This window comes from Gasterosteus aculeatus, chromosome 8 (genome assembly GCF_964276395.1).
Source record: "Gasterosteus aculeatus chromosome 8, fGasAcu3.hap1.1, whole genome shotgun sequence".
NCBI classification, from domain to species: Eukaryota; Metazoa; Chordata; class Actinopteri; order Perciformes; family Gasterosteidae; genus Gasterosteus; species Gasterosteus aculeatus.
This window is the reverse complement of record NC_135695.1, coordinates 18,439,715-18,464,479: the sequence shown is the minus strand read 5'-3', so window position 1 is coordinate 18,464,479 and position 24,765 is coordinate 18,439,715. Positions and strand designations below refer to the sequence as shown.

At 48.0% G+C, this 24,765-nt stretch overlaps 2 protein-coding genes across 12 annotated transcripts; one reads left to right on the top strand and one right to left on the bottom strand.

Annotated features, from left to right (window-relative positions):
* Position 1: 1 nt before the first annotated feature.
* Positions 2–14,290, bottom strand: erich3 (glutamate-rich 3). 4 transcript variants are annotated; one of them, XM_040185301.2, is made up of 15 exons: positions 13,825–14,290; positions 12,820–12,913; positions 8,739–8,864; positions 8,546–8,617; positions 8,246–8,374; positions 7,430–7,588; positions 7,099–7,356; positions 6,734–6,914; positions 6,320–6,506; positions 5,990–6,228; positions 5,756–5,902; positions 5,271–5,609; positions 4,134–4,265; positions 2,876–4,059; positions 2–2,797 (listed from the first exon to the last, which is right to left on the bottom strand). In XM_040185301.2, the coding sequence occupies exons 1-15, from the start codon at positions 13,842–13,844 to the stop codon at positions 809–811; spliced, it is 5,256 nt and encodes a 1,751-aa protein (XP_040041235.2). In that variant the 5' UTR covers positions 13,845–14,290; the 3' UTR covers positions 2–808. The 4 variants fall into 4 exon arrangements, with proteins under 4 accessions (XP_040041235.2, XP_040041231.2, XP_040041232.2 ...); XM_040185297.2 differs by having other exon boundaries at positions 2–4,059; XM_040185298.2 differs by having other exon boundaries at positions 2–4,047.
* A 4,626-nt stretch (positions 14,291–18,916) lies between these two features.
* Positions 18,917–24,736, top strand: LOC120824448 (LIM/homeobox protein Lhx8). 8 transcript variants are annotated; one of them, XM_078108538.1, is made up of 8 exons: positions 18,917–19,118; positions 20,477–20,602; positions 20,779–20,900; positions 21,243–21,460; positions 21,844–21,947; positions 22,358–22,453; positions 23,082–23,271; positions 24,173–24,736. In XM_078108538.1, the coding sequence occupies exons 1-8, from the start codon at positions 19,038–19,040 to the stop codon at positions 24,247–24,249; spliced, it is 1,014 nt and encodes a 337-aa protein (XP_077964664.1). In that variant the 5' UTR covers positions 18,917–19,037; the 3' UTR covers positions 24,250–24,736. The 8 variants fall into 8 exon arrangements, with proteins under 8 accessions (XP_077964664.1, XP_040041261.1, XP_040041260.1 ...); XM_040185328.2 differs by having other exon boundaries at positions 18,956–19,118; positions 21,240–21,460; XM_078108539.1 differs by lacking the exon at positions 18,917–19,118 and adding an exon at positions 19,627–19,966 and having other exon boundaries at positions 21,240–21,460.
* Positions 24,737–24,765: the final 29 nt, after the last annotated feature.

The window sequence follows — 24,765 nt, the reverse complement described above, 5'->3', positions numbered from 1 at the left end:
ATCTGTATTCATCTCACTTGCTTTATTATTTTGAGCGGCCAATGTCACACAAATGTTTAGTCACTGACAGATGAAATGATGAAGCCTCACAAACCCACGCTAGCAATAAAAATCACATGATTGAAATATAAATAAATATTAATCTTTTTTTTAAATAAGAGGTAGTGTTTGCAACAATAATGACACAACTCCGTGTTTCATTTGGAGTTGTGGTTCATTCAACTTATTAGTAACCCGGTAACCAATGAATTAACCACTTTGCATTTTTGTCTCGATGTCGTACAAACGGATAATAATATAACAAATACACGTAAAAGCGCTAAAACCCTCATTAACGCGGAGAGGCTGCAATTACAGATTGCCGATCAAAGCCAAAGAACATCAGTGAAAATGCAAAGTGTACTTGGGACAAACGTAGCTGTAAGAGTCCAACAACTATTAATGATTCATTAGTTGGTCAGCGTGAGTGGAAGAGTATCTGCTTATAGCTGAGAGCCGCTGCATTCGATACCTCTCACAAACTACGCCTCTTTGTCACCAACAATAGCAAGAGATGGTCTATTGTAAACGTGTCAAAACCCATCATGCAGCTCCTTTTATTTTGGTGAGTCATGGATGAAGAGTATTTAAAAAGACGTAAACACAGAAACCACGAGACACTCGAAGGCCTCTGTCAAAACTCTCATTTGGAGAACTAACTAATAATAAACCCAGATGCATTTCTAAATGGAGCCACCTGATTGTCTAACCGCAAATATACAATTTCCTGTGCCACATTCCTCCTTGTAATCTAAAGTTAGTTAAAGCCCTAATGTCTGCTCTCCGTAAGCAAAGGACGTGAACTCTGACCTAACGTGGTTTCGTCCACCGAGAAGGTGCTCAGCAGGTCTTTACTGAGAGTGCGCCTGATGTCTTCGATCAGCTGCGCGTCTCTTTTGCCTCCGTCGGTGGCGGCGTCCGGCGATGGACATCTCCCGTCTTCCGGCCGGCTCCCCTCCTGGCTTCCGTCGTCGGACTTGGGCGACGTGAAATCCGTTATTTCCGTAACTTCTTGACTTTGTTCGCCACTTTTACCCCAGGTTCCTTCGCTATCGTTGGGTTCGGTCTCTCTCGGCATGGAGGGCCCCTCCGGACCGGCCGGACGCTCGCGATGCTCCCCGGTTTCTGATGACGGGAAGAGATCCTTCGCCTCTCCAACTGTTGTTGCCTTTTCTGGACCACTATCGTCCGTCGTCTCTTTGGTTCGGACGCTCTCGCGTCCTCCGCTGGTGACCGATCGATGAGAGCCCGCGATGCTCTCCACTTCAGTCTGAGACGCACCAGGTCGCTCGGAGGTGTCCTGCATGACACCTCCTTGCACCTTCTCTTCCTCCACAGATCCCCCGCTTCCTTCGTGCTCCTCCGACCTCACGTCCTCCCTGCTCGCAGACTTCGCATCGTTCCCTTCGCTCTCTGTTTTTGGGGTCGAGTCCTTCGTCTCAGTCTTCTCGTCCACTCGGCGTCGGTCTCCCTCACGCGGTTCGCCGTCTTCGCCGTGATCGCTCTCAATGTTTGACACCACAGTGTCCCCTTCGCTCTTGTCCCTTGTCTCATCTTGTGGCGCGTGCTCTCGCTGTGCGCTTTCAGGCGCCCTCTCCATCTCGAGCGGACTCGATTCCTTCAAGTCCTCCAAGGGCTCGACGAACGTCTCAAAGTACTTTGCCGTCTGATGCACGGTCACCCAGTTTGTGACCAGATCCGCGTTGTCTCCTCTCGCCAAGGCCTGCGGAGCGTTGCTCCCCGCCGCTTCGCTCTCCTCCTTTTCCCCGTTGCTTTGTGCTTTGTGAGGCTTGAGCAGAACACTCGCCCCTTCCTCCGAGGCCTTGCTCGCCTCCTCGGTGTCTGCTCCGTTGTCTTCGTCGGCAGCGGAGAGGTCTGCCGCGGTGGTGGCGGCGTCTCCTCCGTCAGGGGGCGGCTGCTCGTCGGTTCTAGCGCCAGAAGGCGCGGCGGACTCGTCTAACCCGTACGGTGAGCCGTCTGGATCCGCAGCGGTGTCTGGTGAAGATTGCACCTGGTCAGCCGAAGAAGCAACCACGACCTCACCGACATTTCTCTGCTGGTTGTCGCTCGTTTTCATCAAATCTGACTCTCCAATTTGGTTCCCAGGGTCGGAAATGTTGCCATTGTCCTCCGGTTTTGCGTCACCGTCCTTTTGGTCTTCCGATTTGGACTCCTCTGTTACTTTAGAGCCGGACGCCTGCGGCTCCGAGACGTTTCCGGTGGATTCATCTTGCTTTTCCACACCGCCCTTCTCTTCCACTGCCTCGCTTTGTCCGACATCCACATAAACTTGGTCTCCTTCGCGTTCTTGGAGAGCATCTCCAGACGCCACAGGTGCTGCTGTGGGTTCCTCGGCTGTTCTCCCGTCTGCGGTGTTCGCCGTTGTGTTCACGTCATCCTCGGCCTCAGTTTGGGCCGGTCCCTCGCGGGCGCTCTTCTCTGCTCCGGCAGACATTTCGTCGTTTTCAGCATCAAGTTCTTCCTTTTCACGGTTGTCGCCTCCTCCTTCGGTTTCTTTCATAACATCTTCAGCCTCCTTTGCATTATTTGGCACCTCTTCAGCCGTTTCTGTCCCTTGTGCTGCTTCCCGGTCCGGGGATTCCGCTGACTCTGCAATATTTACATCAGATGTTTTCACATTATCCTGATCCAAGTCTGCATTCTTCTCAGATTCCTGTGGAATCTCAGATATTTCTTCTCCTTCAGCCGGCTCATCAGTTGCAACTTTTTTCTCTTCAGATTCTCCCTCATCTTTGTTCTCCTCCTCTTCTGCTTCGCCGTCCTTTTCTCCGTCAGCATTCATCTTTTCCCAATCATTAGTTTCATCAGTTGCGACTCCCTTTTCTTCAGAGTGCTCCTCGTCCTTTTTATTTCGTCTTTCGCCTTCGTCTCTCTCGGACTTTTCCGATTCCTCTTCCATCCCTTCATTTGCAACCTTGGCTTCGTCTCCACTGTGGTCTCCCTCAGCTTGTTCTTCATCTGCATTTCCTTCAGCGTTCGAGTCACTTTTATCCCACTCGGAAATGTTTTCCTGGTTTTCTATCCTTTCTTCTGTCTTACACTCATCATTCTCTTCTTCTTCTGTCTCATCTTCACCCTTCTTTTCACTTTCACCTCCTGTTTTCTCCACTGGATTTGTTTGCTTTTCTTCCTCGTCACGTTTCTCCTCCATCTCCTCATCGATTCCAACGGAGGTTTTTTCTGTCTGCTCCTCTCCCAGATCACCGCCACGTTGTTTATTTACATCTTTTCCATCTTCCGCTGCCGACGCTTCCTCCTCTTTAACGTCGTCTTTGGTGCTCTCGTCTTTTGCGACGTCCCCACTTGCATCCGCTGCTCTATGGACCGCGGCGTCTCCGCTCCACTCACAGGAACTGCTTGAGTTCTCCGCTGTGACTCCCGTCTCTGATGCTGCGTCTCCGTCCTCGCCGTCTCCCCGCCGACTCTCCTCTGCGCCGATCACAGGGGCCTCTTCATAGTTGAGGGCCTCTCGCTCCTCCGAGGGCTCCGCTTTCATCTCCATTGTCTCGCTCGTCGCCATCGCCCCCGCCTCTGCATCATCAGTCCCGTCGGCCTTTATATCCGGCTCTGATACCGATGACTCATCCTCCTCGCCGCTTTTTGTTCCTCGCCCCGTCTCGGCAGCGTTTTCTTTGTTGTTTTCTGCAGCTTCCCCTTCAGTGGATTGAGCGGCAGCATCTTCTTGAGGTTCTGAAGCCTCGGGATCCTCACTAATGGCCTCTTCAGATATCGGGTGCAGAGCCGTGTATTCTGTGGGCTCTGGTTCAGCGTTCTCTGCTGGGGTTTTGTCTTTTTCCCTTTCGACCTTCTCATCTCTGGTGCTGTCACTGTTCTCCCGGGGCTCTTGTTCAGTTTCATTCTCGTGCTCTTTTGGTTCGGACGTCTTGTCGGGATCCTTTAACAGTTTGTTTTCACCAACAACACCTTCCTCACATGTCATCTCCTCTTCAAGCGCCGGTTGGTGTTCTGTAAGTGTCACAGAATTCACTGCAAATGCATCTGCAAATACAAAGAGGAGAATCTTTAGGAAAGCGTGGTCTTCATTGGATTCAAAGATGATTGAAGTCTAGTACCCTTGCTGTCCTTTTCAGGGCCTTTATGCGTGGACTCGTCCTCCTCGGTGCTGGTGTCGCTCAGTTCGGGCTCCGAGCTGCACTGGGACTCCTTCAATATGGCTTCTGCCAGCTTCTCCTGCACAGATTTGGCTTGGGAGAAGAAGAAAAAAGGGTCCAGCAAGCCGTGGAGTCACTCGCGGTGACAAACAATTGTTTCACGGCAACGAACGAGAAAGTATTTGAACAGCGAACATGTAATGGGAGAACTGAGACAATGAAGAAACATATAGCCGTTAACAAAAGAACGTCTTTAATCCTTCTAGGCGCAAACAGAACATGCAGAACGGATGATTAACATGCACAGAACGAAAGAAACAACACATAAACAAGCATGATTCCGTATATCGGAATAGAAACACTAGTCAGTCTTTAAAATACCTATTTTGTGTTATTTTGGGATGTGATTTTCAAACTCCTGATGATAAAATATTAAAACAAACAAAGAAAATCAGCAACCTGTGGCACTTAAATGGTTTATGCAACTTGTTCGGTTGAGGAAACATCTGGTTTGATATTACGTTGATAAAAAGAAAAAAAAGATGGTTGTAATGCAAAGGTTGATTTGTTTGGGTGCCGTATATCTCTTGATTATAAAGATGTATATTCAGTGGGCTTTTCAAACACTGGGACTTAAAGTATGTACAAAAAATGTGTCTACGTTCTCTATCATCCTCCTCCGATTGCATTTTCATCCCAACAGATTTCTGCCTTTGTTTTCCCAATTGAATTTTGAAATGTTTGTCCATTTCTCATCATTAATCCTTTAACCTGAATCTTAAAGTGATGAAATTACAATTCAGATATTGTTTAACTTTTACATTAACAGAGCATCAGACAGAAAAGCATCACACACAAACAAATGACAAATAGAAAATCACACAATAATTTTTCCACTATCAAATTGTAGAATTGTAGCAGCCCTGTGATATTTTTATTTAGTTGTTATCAGGCCTGAATTGCTTTATTTTAATATACACACCAGATGAAGTGGACGGCAGCCCTCGTTGGGATAATAGTGGAAAAACCTCCATAAGAGATGGACTGATCCTTTGCTCACTCAGGTGGAAGCTCCGGAGTTGTGTTTTTTGTTCTCACCTCTCTCCCGTTCCTCCCGTTTCTCCTCATCTACCGTTTCCTCCCCCCGTCGGCCCCCCGAGGTGTCGTAGTCGCCCCGCTCATCCCGGCTCCCTGCGGGGTCGCTGGTGTCGTGGACCTCTTCCCCCGAGCTGTCCCTACCGCTGCCCCGCGCGTCTGAGTCTTCATCCCCATCTGGTCCGTCTTCCATCTCACCCGGCGGGACAACAATGTCCTCCCGGTGGACCTCTCTCGGCCCATCTGCTCTCTCGTCCTCCCCGCGGTCCTTGGTGGCCTCCGCGTCGCTCTCCTCCCGGTCGCTCTCCGAGGAGCTGGAGCCCGAATTGGACTTCATGTCCTCTGTGCAAATAAAGACGAAAGTTTCTGTCCCGGGAGAAACACGCAGGATCAACCCTCTCAAGAGCTGTTTTGCCGTAAAATCGCTGGTCAAATGAATAAATAGTGTGCAATCAGTGTGGCACGTTACTCCCAGTGATTTCACCAACCATCTCTCTCCTCGTCTTCAGTCTCGGAGGCGTCTCCCTCGTCAGCTTGCGTTCCAGTTTCACCGGCTGGAGACGAAGGTTTATTTTCTTTCGCCTCGACGACTCCCGGAGGTCCCTCGTCGTCTGCTTCAAAGTCTTCCTCATAATCTGCGGAGGAAGTGAATAACGGTATTGCGCGGCCTCATTGCCCGCGGTCGAGCTCTTTCTCGTACTCGCGTGTCAGAGACATCGTACCATCTCTGACTTTGTCCTCCCCGGCGTCCGTCCCCTCGCCCGCTCGAGTCTCGGCGGCCCGCGATCGGCGCGCTTCGCGCTCGGGATGCGCCGCGGCCTCGTCGCCCCCGGCCGTCTCCGTCTCCGTGCGGGGAGCATCCCCGAGGCTGGAGGCCGACTCCTCTCCGCCCTTGTTGTCTTCTTTGACCCTCCTTGGTGGAGGAGTGGGCTTCTTGTCCAACCCCATCGCAATGATGCACCTGAAGGAGACCGCGAGAACGTCCCGACAGCACAGTTCACCCGGAGGCCTTGAGTGGATTTGCCCTCTAAAGAGACAGCGGGTGGCCTTACTTGTAGCAGGGAGAAGCTCCCTCCACGCTGCGGAAACCAAAGTGTCCGTGCCGGCCGCCGAGTCTCGGGCCCTTCCTGTGTTTGAACTCGCAGCAGGAGCTCAGCCGCTCCACCTGCAGCCCGCTCAGGAAGAACGTCAAGCTGAATGGGAAACCTCGGTGTCGCCTGGAAATGAACTGGAACGTCTCTGAGGGAGAGATGGATGATGTGGACGAGAGGGGGGGGGACATTTTCAGGGTCGAGATCATCATATCTGTGAGCTTGGGTGTCGCGGAGCAAACCGTCAAACGGCCTCTTGAGTTAATTCAGGGACACCTTGATAGAGTCGCTTTGTTTGCTCAAAGGCAATTGTGCACAAAAGGACTTTCTCTTCCCTTCCCACACAAACGTCACAGACAGAATCCTCGCACTGACCTCCCTCGCTGAGCCGCCCCCTGAAAACACAGAGGTTCTCTCCTCCGCAGTGCTGCTGGAACACTTTGATCTCATCCCTCATGTCGCTCAGGTCGTGGGAGAGATGCACCGTTTTGCCAAAGTAAATCATGTCCACACGTACTTTGCTCTGGTGCACAGAGCTCCTCAGCACGGGGGGGTCCTGGATGGAAGGAAATAAAAGAAAACAGCGATCAGTATGATGTTGATTTCAGTTTTAGGGTTGAAACTTTTTTTAAATGTCCTGTGTGACTGATCTCCACAGATAGGTGTTATCTCGGCCTGGATGATTGTATTTAATCTCTATAATAATGAATAGAATATAAATGACTCTTAGAATATATCACCAAGATCTTCTCAAATTTCTTATTGTTTTTTTTTTGAGAGACGGAGACCTCTGTGAGGTCGGGCCCGCTGGACGCCGTGGTAGGACGCAGTCTGCGGCCTCTGAGCGCGCCGCTCGCGGTGACCTTTGCCCCCCTCTCCTTCCTCTTGGTGGCCGGAGGCACCGGGGTGACAAAGTTGTTGATGACCGGGAGGCAGTAGGGTGAGACGCCATGGGAGACCTCCGCCGTGGTCAGTCGTCTCCGGGACGCCTTGTCCATCTTTGAGAGAAGCGAATGAATGTGCCTGTTAAACCAGACACAGCGGGTGGGTTCTGATGTGTCGCGGCCTCACGGTGCGGTTGGGCGGCCGGTCGTTCTCGTTGGACGACCGCAGGAGTCGGCCCGGTGAGCCGCGTCGCAGCGACGCCGCCGTGCTGTTGCTGCGGATCGGCTTCAGGCGCACCGGCCTCTGCATCTTCCCCGGAGCCGTGTTGGGTCGAGACGAGCCCGGCTGCAGCAGCGTTAACACACACACACACACGCAGTCTTTACAAACGCTGTGTATGCGTTTCTATGGAAACGTGATATGAGAACGCAAGCAGCCGAGCTGGCTCTTTGACCCCGAGTGTCCGTGTAAATATGGAATCAGCCTGCACAGATGACCAGTGTCATTACAAACATTCCACACAGGAAGCATTTGATTTGTACTTACAAATTACAATAACAAGATTAAGCGTATTGATTGAAGATGTTTTAAAGGTGCTGGAGGGCGGATTTTGTTACCTTTGGGCGAGCGCTAAGCTAACTAAACAGCTGTCTTTCTAATGAGGACAATACATATAGTGAAATTGTTTATTTATGATTGAATTGACACATTCACCTTAAATTGATGGGCCTACTAAAGGTCTTGAACTATAGGTCGAAGTTTCAGTGTCTCACAGACGATGGCGGGACTTTAAAAAGCTTCTTTGCAGACAGTTATGCTACAATTAAAGGCTGAATTTGAAATGCACTTGATGTGGAATATGAGCCACTCGTCACAGCCTCAGAGACTTCAACCGGTCGTTATAAAACTCAGAACATCTGAGCATCTTCGGATGCTTTTGAGCGCCTGATTCTGACGCGCACTCGATCTACCGGAGCACCTGAGCACCAGGTTGTGACTCACGGACTCGGAGGATTCCGAGTGCTCGCCCTCTGGCCCGGAGTGTTGTTTCGGGGTGCACTTTGCGCCCGTGGGTGGCCGTGGAGACAGGATCCGAATGGCGTCTTCTTCATACCTTTTAGGGCGCTCCACCTTCCAAACAAGACCATTAGATCATGTAGCTAAACATCAAAATGATCCATTAAAAATGGCACAGTAAATAATGGTCAGCGCTAATAATCTTTTTTGTTTGTTTCACATGAGTCAAGACTCATTAGTGTACAAAATAGGGCGACAAAGCACAGTTTAAATGTGAATGTCTACTTTGATCTTATGCACTCTTTCCCTCCTGGCGAACTCCTCCAGTTTCCTTTTGATCTCTATTTGATGGACACGCTGCGTGAAAGGGGCACAGAACCAATGACATAATTCGTTATTTCAAAGAGAAGCACAGATTTGCTGGCGGTGGTTTTACTCTTTTTTGTTTTTGGCCTCTGGTACAGAACGCTTCTCCCACCTCCATCTCCAGCACCTTGTGGAAGATGGCCTGGGCCAGGCATTCCCGGATGTGTCTCTGGTGGGCTCTCTGGATCAGCGTGTGTCGGTACTCCTTGTCAGGAACGATGCGCCCGCTCCTGGTGATCTGAGAACAACAAGCGGCCTCAGCAGGGTTCCGCCTACGCAGACGTTGACCTTTCAAACCGAGGTCACCGACAGCTGATTGATCAGGGATGCAAAATCAGTAAAAAAAAAAAAGAAAAGAGAAAAGGGCCAAAAAATGTATTTTTGTTTTTCTCTTCAGCTTATAGCTCTGAGGAACAATGTCACACAATGACGCAATTAATTAAAAACATTAAATCTAAAATCACAGGTTTGATGTATCTAGAAAAAGCAGAGGTGGGAACAAACCAAGCAGAATGCCTTTTGTGAGCTCATCCTTATGTTAAAATATCACTTTGTTGACTACTCATTTTTTATTCAGAGAAAACAATTTTTCCCAACTGTAATTGGTGCGACGATTAATTGGTTTGAGGCGCACCTTTAATTTCCATTAACAACTTTTGGGGCCTTTATTCATTACATCAACAGAGTCATGATTTTAGCAATACTAAATAAGGTTGTACGTCCATATTTCTCTCTGGGAACCGTCACCTTATCGTGGTGGAGAGGTTTGTGTGTCCCTATGAACCTGAGGGCTGTGTTGTCGGGAGCCTTGTGCTCCTGGTAGGGTTACCCTTGGCAAAGTGGTCTCAGGCGAGGGGCCAGACTAAGAATGGTTCAAAACCCCCATGAAAAAACGGAAGAGGGAAGGAGTTACCCGGCCCGGAGGAAGCCCGGGGCCCCCATTTGGAGCCAGGCCCAGATGGAGGGCCCGACAGCGAGCGTCTGGTGGCCGGGTTTACCGCGGAGCCCGGCCGGGCACAGCCCGAAGGAGTGACGCGGCAGCCCAACACTCTACTCCCCATGGGCTCACCACCTGTGGAGGAAACCGATGGGGTCGGGTGCGCTGCTACAAGGGTGGCAGTGACAGTGGGGGGTCTAGACGGAACAGACCTGGGCGGCAGATGCTGGCTCTGGGGACGTGGAACGTAACCTCTCTGGGGGGGAAGGAGCCGGAGCTTGTGCGGGAGGTGGAGCGTTATCAGTTGGATCTGGTGGGGCTTACCTCTACATACAGCCTCGGCTCTGGAACCAAACTCCTGGATAGGGGGTGGACTCTATTCTACTCCGGAGTGGCCCATGGTGTGAGGCGCCAGGCGGGTGTGGGGATACTCCTAAGTCCCCGGCTGAGTGCTGCTACATTGGAGTTTACCCCAGTGGACAAAAGGGTCGCCTCCCTACGCCTTCGGGTGGTGGGGGGGAAAACTCTGACTGTTGTCTGTGCATATGCACCAAACAGCAGCTCAGAGTATTCGGCCTTTTTGGAGACCCTGAATGGAGTCCTGCATGGGGCTCCTGTAGGGGACTCCATAGTCCTACTGGGAGACTTCAATGCGCACGTGGGCGACGATGGAGATAACTGGAGAGGCGTGATTGGGAGGAATGGCCTCCCTGATCTGAACCCGAGCGGGTGTTTGTTACTGGACTTCTGTGCTAGTCACGGATTGTCCATAACAAACACCATGTTCGAACATAAGGATGTTCATAAGTGTACGTGGTACCAGAGCACCCTAGGCCAAAGATCAATGATCGATTTTGTAATCGTATCGTCTGATCTGAGGCCGCATGTTCTGGACACTCGGGTAAAGAGAGGGGCAGAGCTGTCAACTGATCACCATCTGGTTGTGAGCTGGGTCAGAGGATGGGGGAAGACTCGGGACAGACCCGGTAAACCCAAGCGTGTAGTGAGGGTGAACTGGGAACGTCTGGAGGAGGCCCCGGTCCAAAAGATTTTCAACTCACACCTCCGGCGGAGCTTCTCTCACATTCCTGTGGAGGTAGGGGACATTGAACCAGAGTGGTCTATGTTCAAAACCTCCATTGCTGAAGCCGCGGCGGTGAGTTGTGGCCTCAAGGTCTTAGGTGCATCAAGGGGCGGTAACCCTCGAACTCCGTGGTGGACACCGGTGGTCAGGGAAGCCGTCCGACTGAAGAAGGAGGCCTTCCGGGTTATGATATCCGGTGGGACTCCAGAGGCAGTTGCAGTGTACCGACAGGCTCGAAGGGCAGCAGCCTCTGCCGTGATGGAGGCAAAGCAGCGAGTATGGGAGGAGTTCGGGGTAACTATGGAGAAGGACTTTCGGTCGGCACCAAAGTGTTTTTGGAAGACCATCCGGCACCTCAGGAGGGGGAAACGGGGAACCATCCAAGCTGTGTACAGTAAGGATGGGACCCTGTTGACCGCGACTGAGGAGGTTATCGGGCGGTGGAAGGAACACTTTGAGGAACTCCTGAATCCAACTACTACGCCCTCTTTGGTGGAGGCGGAGCTGGAGGCGGAGGAGGGATCATCGTCAATTAGCCTGGTGGAAGTCACTGAGGTAGTCAAACAACTCCACAGTGGCAAAGCCCCGGGGATTGATGAGATCCGTCCAGAGATGCTAAAAGCAATGGGTGTTGGGGGGTTGTCTTGGATGACACGCCTCTTCAACATTGCGTGGAAGTCTGGGACAGTGCCAAAAGAGTGGCAGATCGGGGTGGTGGTACCCCTCTTTAAAAAGGGGGACCAGAGAGTGTGTGCCAATTACAGGGGTATCACACTACTCAGCCTCCCGGGTAAAGTCTACTCTAAGGTGCTGGAAAGGAGGGTTCGGCCGATAGTCGAACCAAGGATTGAAGAGGAACAATGCGGTTTTCGTCCTGGTCGTGGAACAACGGACCAGCTCTTCACTCTTTCCAGGATCATAGAGGGGGCTTGGGAGTATGCTCAACCAGTCTACATGTGTTTTGTGGACTTGGAGAAGGCGTATGACCGGGTCCCCCGAGAGATACTGTGGGAGGTGCTGCGGGAGTACGGGGTGAGGGGGTCCTTGCTTGGGGCCATCCAATCCTTGTACGCCCAAAGCGAGAGCTGTGTTCGGGTGCTCGGCAGTAAGTCGAAGGCGTTTCCGGTGGGGGTTGGCCTTCGCCAGGGCTGCGCCTTGTCACCAATCTTGTTTGTGGTCTTCATGGACAGGATATCGAGGCGTAGTCGGGGGGAGGAGGGTCTACAGTTCGGGGGGCTGCGGATCTCATCGCTGCTTTTTGCAGATGATGTGGTCCTGATGGCATCTTCCGTCTGTGACCTCCAACTCTCACTGGAGCGTTTCGCAGTCGAGTGTGAAGCGGTCGGGATGAGGATTAGCACCTCTAAATCTGAGGCCATGGTTCTCAGCAGGAAACCGATGGATTGCCTACTCCAGGTAGGGAATGTGTCCTTACCCCAAGTGAAGGAGTTCAAGTACCTCGGGGTCTTGTTCACGAGTGAGGGGAAGATGGAGTGTGAGTTTGGCCGGAGAATCGGAGCAGCGGGGGCGGTATTGCACTCGCTTTACCGCACCGTTGTGACGAAAAGAGAGCTGAGCCGGAAGGCAAAGCTCTCGATCTACCGGTCAATCTTCGTTCCTACCCTCACCTATGGTCATGAAGGATGGGTCATGACCGAAAGAACTAGGTCACGGGTACAAGCGGCCGAAATGGGTTTCCTCAGGAGAGTGGCTGGCGTCTCCCTTAGGGATAGGGTGAGAAGCTCAGCCATTCGCGAGGAGCTCGGAGTAGAGCCGCTGCTCCTTTGCGTCGAAAGGAGCCAGTTGAGGTGGTTTGGGCATCTGGTGAGGATGCCCCCTGGGCGCCTCCCTAGGGAGGTGTTTCAGGCACGGCCAGCTGGGAAGAGGCCCCGGGGAAGACCCAGGACTAGGTGGAGAGATTATATCTCTGCACTGGCCTGGGAACGCCTTGGGATCCCCCAGTCAGAGCTGGTAGATGTGGCCCGGGAAAGGGAAGTTTGGGGTCCCCTGCTGGAGCTGTTGCCCCCGCGACCCGACCCCGGATAAGCGGTTGAAGATGGATGGATGGATGGATGGTCCATATTTTACAAGCAACAGCAACCCCATTAATCTAACCGTTGTGGTGTTTTTGTACACTTCTTTCCCCTCAACGTCTTGAACCTGTTAACGTACCAGTCCTGCTCTCTGCAGGTGTCTCCTGATGCGAGTGTTGCTGAAGTATCCGGCCAGATGTCTGTCTGTGAGACTGTTGTAGGCAGAAATAAGTCTGCAGAAACAGGAAAAAAACAACAACAACAAAAAGAGATATTCAATTAATCAGCCAAAGAAACTTAATCAAAAAAGGCTAAACTTAATGGCGCTTAATAGCGTAACTCGAGAGGTCTTGATTACAGTTAAAAGACACAACACAATCTCAATAAATTGTTCCAGCGGGGAACAACACCATGTTGGTTGGTTTGTTGTTTCTCTCGTCCTGGTTAATGAGACACCAGGTCGTCGGCAGCTCGCCTGGAAGTGTTTTTTCAACATATTTCATTTCATTTCCTCCTGCACTTGTGCACGAGACAACAGGATCTCACCCCTCTGGGGTCAGTTTGCGGTGTTTGCTTACAGCCGTTATGCCTCTGTTGTGCTCCCGGAATACACTTTCATGCATCACAGATCTGATGCAATGCTGAAAACTTTCCTTTTATTAATTCAAACTACTATAATTTGGTTAGAGGGCACTGTGACCTTTATTCTTGTATAGTTCAGTCATTTTTTTCGTGAGATTGTATCAACTATTTTCTTGACATGGCTCTTTAAACCCGTTTTTAAATTGCACTTAAATGTCCTTTTATAACGTGTGTCTCCCGCTATTTGTCTCGGTGCTTCTGATGTTTTATGATGCTGAAATGTGCTTTAAAAGTAATCGCCCCTCGCCTGATTCGTTCTTTCTGGGTTTTCAAAAAAAAACACAACGGATGAAAATAACAATAAAACAGTAAAAAGAAGTCTGACGTGTTTGAGTCTTTTTGTGACGTAAAGTAGCATTAGCAGAACTAGCAGATGAGTCGACTTTGCCTGTAAACACATTCCTCGACATTAGTGCGGTGACAGACGTTACGTCGGTGTTAATTGTGTAGAGAGGAACCGAGCGGACGTTATAAAGTGTGTTAGAGATTAAACGGAACCTACCCGGTGTTCAGGTGACTCATGGCTCTCGGCGATGGGGGGGAAAAGGACGAACAATATCGGTCAAAGTGAAAACGAGTGAGTGGACGTCGGTTGGTCGTCGGCTGCACTTCTCCCGGAGCGGAACTGATGACACGCGCCGGTTGCCATGGAGATCACGTGACGACGCCTCCGGCGGGGCCGGTTTCCTCTTACCGGGTCCCTCCGCCGCGTGGACCGGGACGACACCGGACGGCCCAGGGAAACACGCACTCTCACGAGTACACGTTTTTTTTTTAGAAAATACTGTTATTGTTATTTATGATCTTGTGATAAGTAGCCGAGCGAGTCAACTTCTTCTAGATTCCCCGATGTAATAAAATGCTCTAAAGCTTTAATCGGTGGTGGAAGAAGTACTCAGATCATTTACATTTGGTAAGAAAAGTAACATTAAAGGTAAATATACTTTCAAGTTAAAGTCGTTTAGTCTTTAGGATTTAGTCAAAATCCTTCATAGGCAGGAGTACTCTTAGAGAGTAGAGATGTGTGAATATATATATATATATACACACACACACACACACACACACACACACACACAGTGGAAAACTATGCAGGTCCTCTGTGGCCCTCTGGTGGACATGTGGATAATTACTTCTAACAGAAACCATAAATATTTCATATTTTGGAGAACGCAGGAGCATCTTTCTGTCGTCATAATGACGACAGGTTTGGTTCTTATATATTACTGAAACAAAAGTATGGTGGCTTTGCTTCCATCTCTCCATCTCTTAGTCTGTCACTGCCTTCATTTTTGAGTTTGAGAAATCACATCACACAGTAAAACGATGTCTTTGCATTTATGGGGGAAAATGCTCATTTCCATAATCATTTGAGGTGTTGTGTTCTTGAGTCTCAGCATGTGTCAATGATTGTGAGTGAGGGTCCCCGATGAGGGATGAGTGTATTAGGGAAGAGCTTTGGTCCTTTGGTAGAAATCGTGTGTAAAATATGCTTCAGAATATAGATATAGAGAGAGAGATCTCTCTATATACATGTATGTATGTATATATATATATATATAGAATCAGATATATAATAGAACATCCATCCAGACAAATCCATAGATCTTACAGCCAATGTGCCACAGGTAACTCCCAAGAAAAGAGGCTGTCTGCTACAGGTTGACTCGTTCATGTACTATTTAGTTATCCATAAGTATTGGTGCTAAATGGCTGTGTGTAGTACACAACCATGCTTTGAATCACTTGTTTTTATGTGCATTTTATACACATGTAAATTCTCTTCGCTTTTTTCAAGTCATTTGCATCTGAGACTCAAGTCTGAGGTTTTTTCAATAGATACAGACAAGAAGCAGATTATCATCATTATTATCATTATGTTGTTGTGTCTGTGTGAAGGGACACACACCTGGATGGTTCATGTGTTTCTGAGCTTTATTGGAGAACTGATTCTGATTGAAATACATCAAGCAATGCAATGTACAGCAATACGGAGGACGCTGTGCTATTAACCATCTTCACCATCGTCATACTAAAGAACGTTTTAAACCTGCTTAAAGGTTTCCTCAGAATATCCTGACAACACAAACAAATACGAGGAACAGATACAATCAATGAACAGCCGTTTTATTAAATTAGCCCAATGTAAATTATCATAACTAACATTCCCCCAATGTCTTTATTCTCGTTGTTTCTGTCTGAGCTTCGTGGAGGTCGGTGCTCATTTGCAGTCAGCAGCATCGTCACAATCCCTTTTCCTCTTGCACACACAAGGACACCTGTGGACCTTTGAGACAACCAGACAGCACGAGCCAGAAGAAAAGAGAAGCAGAGATTAGGATGCGAAGCCAGAGGAAAAGTAAATATTTCACTGTTAAAATGAGTATATATCTGTTTAAAGACAAGGGCGAATCGATGTGTTGACCCTGTTGTCTGTGCAGCCGTGAAGGTTTTAGTTTGATTTCATCTGTGGAGAGAAAAGGCAGAGTTCGAATCCTTTATTCATACAATATTTAAAGGTCTGAGCTACATAATCTACCAAAATACATTTATTCTCATGAAAGAAAATAGGAGTAAGAAATATACACACTTAGAATAAGTAAGTGCACTTTCCTCATGAGAAAAAATACCCATTCGACTGTTAAGTACTACTGTTAGTGGTATTCTGGAGGAAAACAAAGAGGGTTGAGTAGGTTGATGTATTAGTCTCTAAGAAGAACCCCACAAATGTGTGTTTGTTTAAACCACAGAAATCTAAGATGCTATAAACAAAAAGGACCTAAAGGTTTTGGTCCAGGCGGCGTGGAACATGCGTAACCTTCCCATGTACAGATGTGCACGGCGGCAGGTGTCTCTCCTGCTGAGCAGTGGACACCAACTGAGGACAAACCACCAGATGGACATTCACTACCTGTCGGGCAGGTGGAACCGAGAAGCAGCAATAAAACACAGCAATCAAGGGAGACACTAAATTCCTAATACACACAAGTCTTGAAATAACAATTAGCGTAGAAATGGAGGAGGGGTGATTATGAATTCCATTCAGGGAAGGGGTCTCGGCGGTAAGCCGGGAGGTGGCGTGCAGGGAGATGTCGGGGAGTCATGCGGCTCTGAAATGGGTGGGGAAGGAGGTGGGGGGGCAGCAGTTTTTGCAATCAGCGTTAAATAGAGCAGTTTTGTGGCTGTGTGATTGTCAAGTGGGCCATTACTCGCTGATAAGAGCACTTTTTCCTCCCGCCGCCCTGATTGGGCCGAGCGCGCTGCTCCCCTCTCGCGCGCCGTCCCGCTGCAATCAGGCCCCTCTTTCACCGCACTGCCATTTCCACCGCTGTGATTTTCCAACCCCAATCCCCCCGCCGGCCCCCAGCCGACGCAGCCCCCCCCAATCCCTCCCCATCCCTCCTCCAGCACCCCGACCCCCCCCACCCCCCCCCTTGCAGATTCGATGAGTGCCCATTTACAGCAAGGAGAAAAGGTCATGCCAAACTGGTTGTGTCAATTGTAAACCACCCCGATTCGGACTGATTTCAATGAAATAAATGAGGAGGTGCGGCCCCCCGCGGGGAGAAGAAGGGCCGCGTGGAAGCAGCAGATTAGACTCGCTGGGGCCCGACGCCTCTCGCCCACATTCCTTGTTCTGTCTGCATTTTTAGCAAACGGAGCATCTTTTTACTCGAACTTTTACGAACAACGTCTCACTTTAAGTATATGAAAACGATTAACTGGGACAATTTAGCATCCGGTAAGAAGGGAAATTAGCTGATCAATGAACCCTGAAAGTTATCACTTGTCTGAAGAAATAGATATCTAGCGCTATTATATATTTGTGAGAGTGTTTCTCTTTATCAGGGAATCGGGTATTTGTTAAACGCCTTCTTGCTTTTTGTCTCTAGTCCTCATGGTACCTTGTCAACACTTGTATTTCATAGATTTTACTTTCTCTTTGTTTGGGGCCTCACAGGCTCCATGCTGACAAATAACCACTTGGGGTCAATTATAATCCAGAGAACAGTTTTTTTCTTCATACCATAATTTGAATGTTTATGTTATTCTCATAAAATTAGGAAACGGCAAAATTAAAAACTGTTTTGGATGCGTTAAAGTAATTCCACAACCCCAAAATGAACCTCAGAAGTATTTTCCTTAATAATATCATGTACCGCTCGGGCAGCTTGCCACAATGTCACGCTGTGCGTTTATAAAAGCATAATTCACCAAGTAACTCAATGAAAGTTTAGCCAATCGCAATCACTGAGCTGCTTTCCGACGGAGTATTTAAACACCGCACTGTGAGCAGCAGAGCAGCTGTTGATGGACGGGACCTTGTTTTTGTCCGCTCCATATCACGCAAAACATTTAAGAAGTGAGCCATGCAACTGTTACACACTCAGATGTGCATCTTTCCCAACATCTGGGGTTGCGCAAGGCCGCCCACAGACGGTGCAATCGGAGCGAGGAAGACTTTAATGTCCGAGGGAGAATCACTCCGGGGAGCATCGGGCTGCACGGTGAGGCCTTGCATCTCGCCTCTAACCTTTGACCTCTCCGAACAGAAGGGCGTTCCGCAGGACCTCTTCATACCTCTGAGGTGATCAAAAGAGCTCTGCGGCGATGAGGAGGGAGGAGCGGTTTGAGATACGTTATCTGATGAAGAGCATTCATCTCCAGCGGGTGGAACGGGACACATCTCGATGCACGCTAACTCCTTTATCCCCCCCTGAGATGGTGCGATAAGGACGCAGACTCGTGCCGGTGCAGGTCGGACTGTTATCCCGCCACAGGAGAGAAAATGGATTCAGTGAGTCTGTGAAAAGAGAAAGCAACTGTGTTTTCTTCCCCGGAGTCCTGTACTCACTAATTGCTGCGAGGTTCATGCAAAACTCTTAAGGAGAATACTGGCGGGCAGCTTCCTCCGTCACCGCCTGGACGGAGAGTAACAGTTAATGAGATTTTCATACAGACGGCGAGCATGTGGGCCGCCTGATTTTCATTTTTGGGATCATGTTGCATATTTTTTTTCTTCCGATCCTTAAACCCAATATGTGGAAATCCCCCTTCCCACGGGGAAGCAAATATAATGCATGATTCTGTAACACAAAGTATGCCGATTTATTTTCTATATTATACTTCCAGAACAGGTTTAACCCGGCCGTGTACGTAAATGAAATACACATCATGTTGGTGAAGCCCGGAAGTGCTTAGTCAGTGAGAGCAAACAGATCACATGCTGCTCAAAGACACATCGTCATGTTCATGGATTAATCATACGTGTATGCAAATTACCACGATTCAAATATGTAAGCCCACTTCCTGACAAGCAGCACCGTAGTTCAATGAATAGCAAAATCCATTCAAAAATACATGTATTATCCAATGTTACTGAGCAGGTTCTAACTTGTGTGAGTACTTTTTAAAATGACAAATGTATACAGTAAATAAGAATGTGTATATAGCCGACAGTCAAAATACTCAAAATGAGTGCCATGTAAATGGGCTTTCACCATTGTTATGCAACCCCCCCCCCCCACAAAAAGAGTCACATAAGGCCACACAATAAGTTTGTTTCCCAAAGGGAGGCGCGGCCACAGAGGCCCGGATCACAGGAGTTGTGATCCGCCCTCTGGGAGCAGCTCACACACGGAGGAATCCTGCAGGAGAAATAAAGAATAACAGAAGCACTTGTTCTGCCTCCTCCGCGCTCTCCGGGACGCAGACATGCGCTGGAAGAGTGAAGTGAAAGTCGAGCGCTGCGCCGTCGACGCGGTGCAACACGGATCCCCGTTGTCCAACGACGAGGTGAGTCCTCCAAACGAAAGGCGGAAGTTATTTCTTTTTTATAGATTTTTTTATTTATTGTTATTTTATTTCTCACCAGCAGGTCGAGGTGCGAATCAGTGGGCGCGGGGAACAAGTCGGGGATTTAATTAAAATAAATAAATAAATAAATAATCGAAATTGCTTTGCCAATTAAATGAAAGTGGGCCCCCGCCTGGTCACCGAGGCCGGCCCGCCACAGGCCGACAGCTCGGTATTTTCACAATTTCAAGAAATGTCGAAGAAAATTACTCCTCCCCCGAGTTCTGCAATTAAAAACTCAAGTAGTTAATGAGACCTCTTCACCTTTTGGTTGCCCCCGGTCGACGGTTGTGGCAAACTTAGGGCTTTTAATTGCTGTTATTAAAAAAATCAATCCCCCCCCCTCCTCCTTTCCTCCCCTAATCCCCCTCCCAGAGGCTGTTTTTGTCTCTGATTGACACGTGAAATTGGCGACCCGGAGGGGGGGTGTTTAACCACAGCACGCGCGCAATGCAAGCGAGCAGTTGCCGCGGGTCTGAAGGACATAATGCGCGCGGGATAAGTATTAGCTCGAGTGCGGTCTGTTTATGCACGTAATGGCTATCCTCCTCCTCTAAATGTCATCGCGGTTAATCGCCGGCGTTGTCATGGTGAACGGTGAAAGGCACGATATTCACGGGGAGGCGCGGGGGGGCATTTAAGGCAGCTGCAGCCGCGCGACAGCCGCGCGTCGTCCTCTTTTTTTTTTCCCCCCCCGCGCGCGCGCGCAGCTTCCCGTCATGTGCGAGGATTGCGAAGGAGACGCGGAGCTGCTGGGCAGATGCACGGAGGACAGGAGAGACATTATGGTAGGGTCAACGTGTCCGACCGGCTCCGGGAACCGGGCGACCACTGTTGTTGATCCGGGGGCCACTGTTGTTGTTTTTGTTGTTTACATATTCTTGACTCGGGACAACATCAGGAGGGAACTTTGGGGGAAATGTGGAGATAGTTCTGCTCTATGGGCCTAAACTTCAAATTAGAATCAAAGTAGGCAGGGAGCGAAAAGAAACTCTTTGATTTATTTTTATTTGTTTATATTATATTTTGCTCATATTACCCTGCAAACTGACGTCACGTTTTAATACGTTTAATACGGTTTAAGACATTTACACATTTTAAACAAATGTTTAGCAGCTAAAAACTAGAATCTGAGTATATATATATTATCATCTTTTCTTTCTTTTACTGTCCGACATGAAGTTGGTGAGCTGGGTTCCACCCCTGTGCGCGCGTTTCGTGCATCTGGATGCGCGCGTTTCGTGCATCTGGATGCGCTCCCGCGCGTCACTTTCTAACCGCTCGTTCGCTCCCGTCAGGGCGCACCGCTGGAAGTTTTGGATGAGGACGCGTCGTCGCTGCAGCAGATGGCCTCTGCACCCCTGTTAGGCGGAGCTGTGTGCGCGAGCTGCAACGAGGACATTGTGGATAAATATTTATTAAAGGTAAACATTTTTTTTTTTGTTGCGAAGACTTTTCTTTAAATTTGCGATTATGCCCTTTTTTCTCTTTTCTTTCCCCTCCCTTGGGTGCGTTGGGTTTTTTTTGTGGGTTTTACGCGCTGGGGACCTCCACCCTGATTGACTTCTTCCAATTTCCGTGTGTCCCATCTGCGATGTAGGTAAACGACTTGTGCTGGCATGCGCGCTGTCTCTCCTGCAGCGTGTGCCAAACTTCACTTGGCAGCCACACGAGCTGTTACATCAAAGAGAAAGAAGTTTTCTGTAAACTGGATTACTTCAGGTACGAAGTTAATTAGTCTACATTATATTGCATATTGAAGGAAATTTTAGAAATATAGTGGCAAGACTTGACGTTTCACGTTGCTTTAGCTTGATATTTTATTTTTTTATTTCCAAACCAAACTTGTCTGTGCGAAATGTTAAATGTGACTTTTATAAAAACGAGACGATACTGCATTCCTTTTAATTAAAACTCTTTAAAGAAATGGATTTAACCTGTTGCTTAACAGTCAGCTGACTAAAACATGAACTGAAAGCACACTTCGTGACTGAAGCCCGTGAACGTCCTCGCGGCGGCTCGTGCGTGCGGGTGTCTAATCTGCGTGTCCTTCCCCTGCAGAAGATACGGCACGTGGTGCGCGTGCTGCGGCCGGAACATCCACTCCACGGACTGGGTCCGCCGCGCGAAGGGCAACGTGTACCACCTGGCCTGCTTCGCCTGCTTCTCCTGCAAGAGGCAGCTGTCCACCGGGGAGGAGTTCGCGCTGGTGGAGGAGAAGGTGCTCTGCAGGGTCCACTACGACTGCATGCTGGACAACCTGAAGCGGGCCGTGGAGAAGGGTGAGCCGCCGGAACGCTCGCTCCCGGCTCTGGTGTTTTTTTTGTGTGGGTTTGTGTGGTTGGGCCGGAGGAAGGACTTCAATGAATTGCTGTGCTTTCCTCCAGATCGAGTTTATTTAAACTAAAGGAAAACACAAAATATGTAAGGTCAAAATTAAATTAATTTAAAGGCCTGCTCTGAATATACGGCATAGGCCATATATTGTGTCCTGAGATTTAAAAATATATATATTAAAGGGTAATTTTTATTGGCTTGCTATTTATATATTTTTTAATTTAAAAGGTTTAAAACACTGTATTTCACATAAATACAGATATATTAATAATGTGCAGAGTGTTTAAAGACAATTTAATCTTAATGTGAATATCCGTCCTTGTTGCAGGAACCAATGTTAACATGGAGGGGGCTGTGCCCACTGAACAGGAGATTAATCAGCCCAAACCGTCCAAGAGAGCACGGACCAGCTTCACTGCCGACCAGCTGCAGGTGAACCTCCATCCTCCGTTAAAACATACTATCATTTTGCTTTCAATAATGGCCTAGATAACTGAGCCCAAAGAAATTAGACCCATTGTGTTGTGTTATTGTATTATAATTATGAACTGAGATCAAACATACGGTGAAGCTATAATCAAATTAAATACATATTTATAAATGTCACATTTATTTGAATAGAACACACCTGATGCTGGCAGAATGGCACATATACAAGAAGAGCATTTTTCCTTGTTTAATAATTATAATTGTGTCGCATTGTTTAGGTCACTAAGATCCAATTCCAAAAGGACCCAATTTTTGTTTCATTTTTTCGTTCACATTTTTGTGTGATACAAATCCGGGTCAAATCTCCACACAGCATCAAATGAATTTTTTTCTTTTAATCTCTGACCTCGCAGGTGATGCAGGGCCAGTTTGCTCAGGACAACAACCCAGACGCCCAAACTCTGCAGAAGCTGGCGGAGCAGACGGGCCTCAGTCGAAGAGTCATCCAGGTCAGTGACAGAAAGGGATTATGGGATTTATAGTATGATCCTAATTAGAGGAAGGCAAGAAAAACTAATCCCAACCAGCTGGTTAAACATGTACCAAGCAAAAAGAAAAATGAAACCATTTCATATATATATTTATTTTAAATAACACCTGTTTGTTTAAATGTTCCTATGAGTTGTTTGCTACGTGAGTTTTGTACATAATCCACGTTGCAATATTGGTTCATTGATGTATTATTCATACATCATGTACAGTATTATTGATTTGATGTTTCGTAAGCTGCTTGAGGTTCAGCTAGTTTTAAATGAATTATGCTGGACAGTTTTCTTCCACCACAGTGCACTTTATTCCATAAGATGATCATGTCTTTAAAATTTAAATCGCGATAGAGTAACTTAATGGAGGACAGAGCCTCTTACATTTCCCCCTTAATTCCCATCAAGGCATTAAAATACCTCAGTCTGGTAAACCTCAAGATAACAGATTTTTGAAACAGAGATTGTTCAAGCACAACATGGGGGTGTTTTAATTCATCCAATGGCACCTTTCAAAGCCATTCATTGATTTAATGAGCCGTGGTTCCCGTCGTGGCTTCTTGATATCGGACGTATGCCCCCTCGTCCCGTTCAGGTCTGGTTCCAAAACTGCAGAGCTCGCCACAAGAAGCACGTGAGCCCCAACCACACCTCCAGCACCCCCATGAGCTCCCTGCAGCCCAGCCGGCTCCCTCAGCCCACCCTGACCCCCGAGGAGCTGCAGTACACCGCGTACGGAGGCCCGGAGGGATCAATGCTCTCCGCGCTACACTCCTTCATAGACAGTGAGCACCAGACTTTTCATGATCTTAAGTCCGTTTACTGCGCTTATAAAAACTATGTGTCACATTCCTATTTTAACATTTGAGATTTTCTATCACTGCGGCTTATTTGAATGGAACTGTGTTTCGAGTGTTATGATCAAGGTGGCTTGTTATCGCTTTCCTTATGCTGATGATTTGAGGTTATTTAAATAACATTTTAACAAGCTATTCAAAAGAAAAGATTTTTTCTTAAATATAAAGTCACAGCCACAGGTTATTGTTAAAATATTTCTTGTTTAAACAGTGGGCTATATCATCATTAAGGTGTACATTAAGTTTAAGAATGACACACTGACACTACATTGGATTTAATTTCAATCATATAAGCAACGTGTACAACATCATTAAAAAAAAGAAAGAAAAAGGTTTCTCTCCTAATCAGGTCATTGTAATTATATGAGAGCGATACCTTCCACCAATCCCGCTCATTAGGGCACAAACTCAACAGTAGCAGGCAACCAGTAGTAGCCAATCAGAGGCAGAGGAGGGCGGGTCTTGGCGGAATGCTGCTGGTGGAAAGAAATAATCAGAATCAAATGATGACGGTGGCGTGTTGCCGCCGCCCACAACGACCGTCTTAGGAGAGTCTGTGAGGTCACAGGTCACAGAGCTCTCAAAGTACCCCCCCCCCCAGCAAACCTGCATTGCTGATTCTACAAATATATAATCATTTAAAAATATCACTTAATAATTAGCATTCACAAAGTAGTCATTACAACTTCTGTGTGTATGGCACTAGAAAAATGGGACTTTTTTAAACGTGAATTCATGTCTAAATCAAAATCTGTATTTATTTCTTCTATATGTTAATATATTTGATGGAAACTGTAATGACTCCAGTGCTCTCTGTGCTTGCCTGCAGTCCACTCCTCTCCATCCATGTTTCAACCGCTGCTGCCGGCCCACGCCATGACCTCGCTGCCTGTGTCACACGCCTGAGCTGCTCTCTCTCACACGCACACATACACACATGCACAACCACACACACGCAGCAGCCTCCGTCGTCCACCAGCGTTCGGCCCTCATTAGCGGCCGCGGTAGTCAGAGCTTTGTGGTAAATATGAATTCATTTTGAAAAGAACCATAAAACGTTTCATTTTCCTGAGATGACAGTAAATCATTACACGTCGACATCATTTAAAACTCAACTGAGCGTTGAGCCTTCTATGGATGACTACAATTTGTACTGTATAATGTGAAAATGGAAAAGTTTCAGTGTGCATCATTGGATTGTGACACATGACGTCATAGATTTCTATTTGTTTGTGTAGTTGGTGACAGTTTGACCCGGCTGCGCCAAAGTGACCCAAAATGTCAAATCATGAAGGTGAACATGAAATTGTTTATATGGCTGTGTTCTGATATTGCAATTTAATTTATTTAATGTATGTGAAGTCCGTTTCGAAAATAAATGTAATTTCACAAACCCGCTGTGAGTGAACAGTGACAGGCGAC

Excerpts from the sequence above, each read along its gene's own strand:
- erich3 (XM_040185297.2), bottom strand. The coding sequence starts at position 13,844 with ATGAGTCACCTGAACACCGG. Across the intron at positions 12,914-13,824 it reads ATGAGTCACCTGAACACCGG|ACTTATTTCTGCCTACAACA; the intron begins GTAGGTTCCGTT and ends CTGTTTCTGCAG. Across the intron at positions 6,229-6,319 it reads GGAGCTTCTCCCTGCTACAA|GTGCATCATTGCGATGGGGT; the intron begins GTAAGGCCACCC and ends GGTCTCCTTCAG.
- LOC120824448 (XM_040185326.2), top strand. The coding sequence starts at position 19,038 with ATGCGCTGGAAGAGTGAAGTGAAAGTCGAGCGCTGCGCCGTCGACGCG. Across the intron at positions 20,603-20,778 it reads TGGATAAATATTTATTAAAG|GTAAACGACTTGTGCTGGCA; the intron begins GTAAACATTTTT and ends TCTGCGATGTAG. Across the intron at positions 21,461-21,843 it reads GAAGCGGGCCGTGGAGAAGG|GAACCAATGTTAACATGGAG; the intron begins GTGAGCCGCCGG and ends TCCTTGTTGCAG.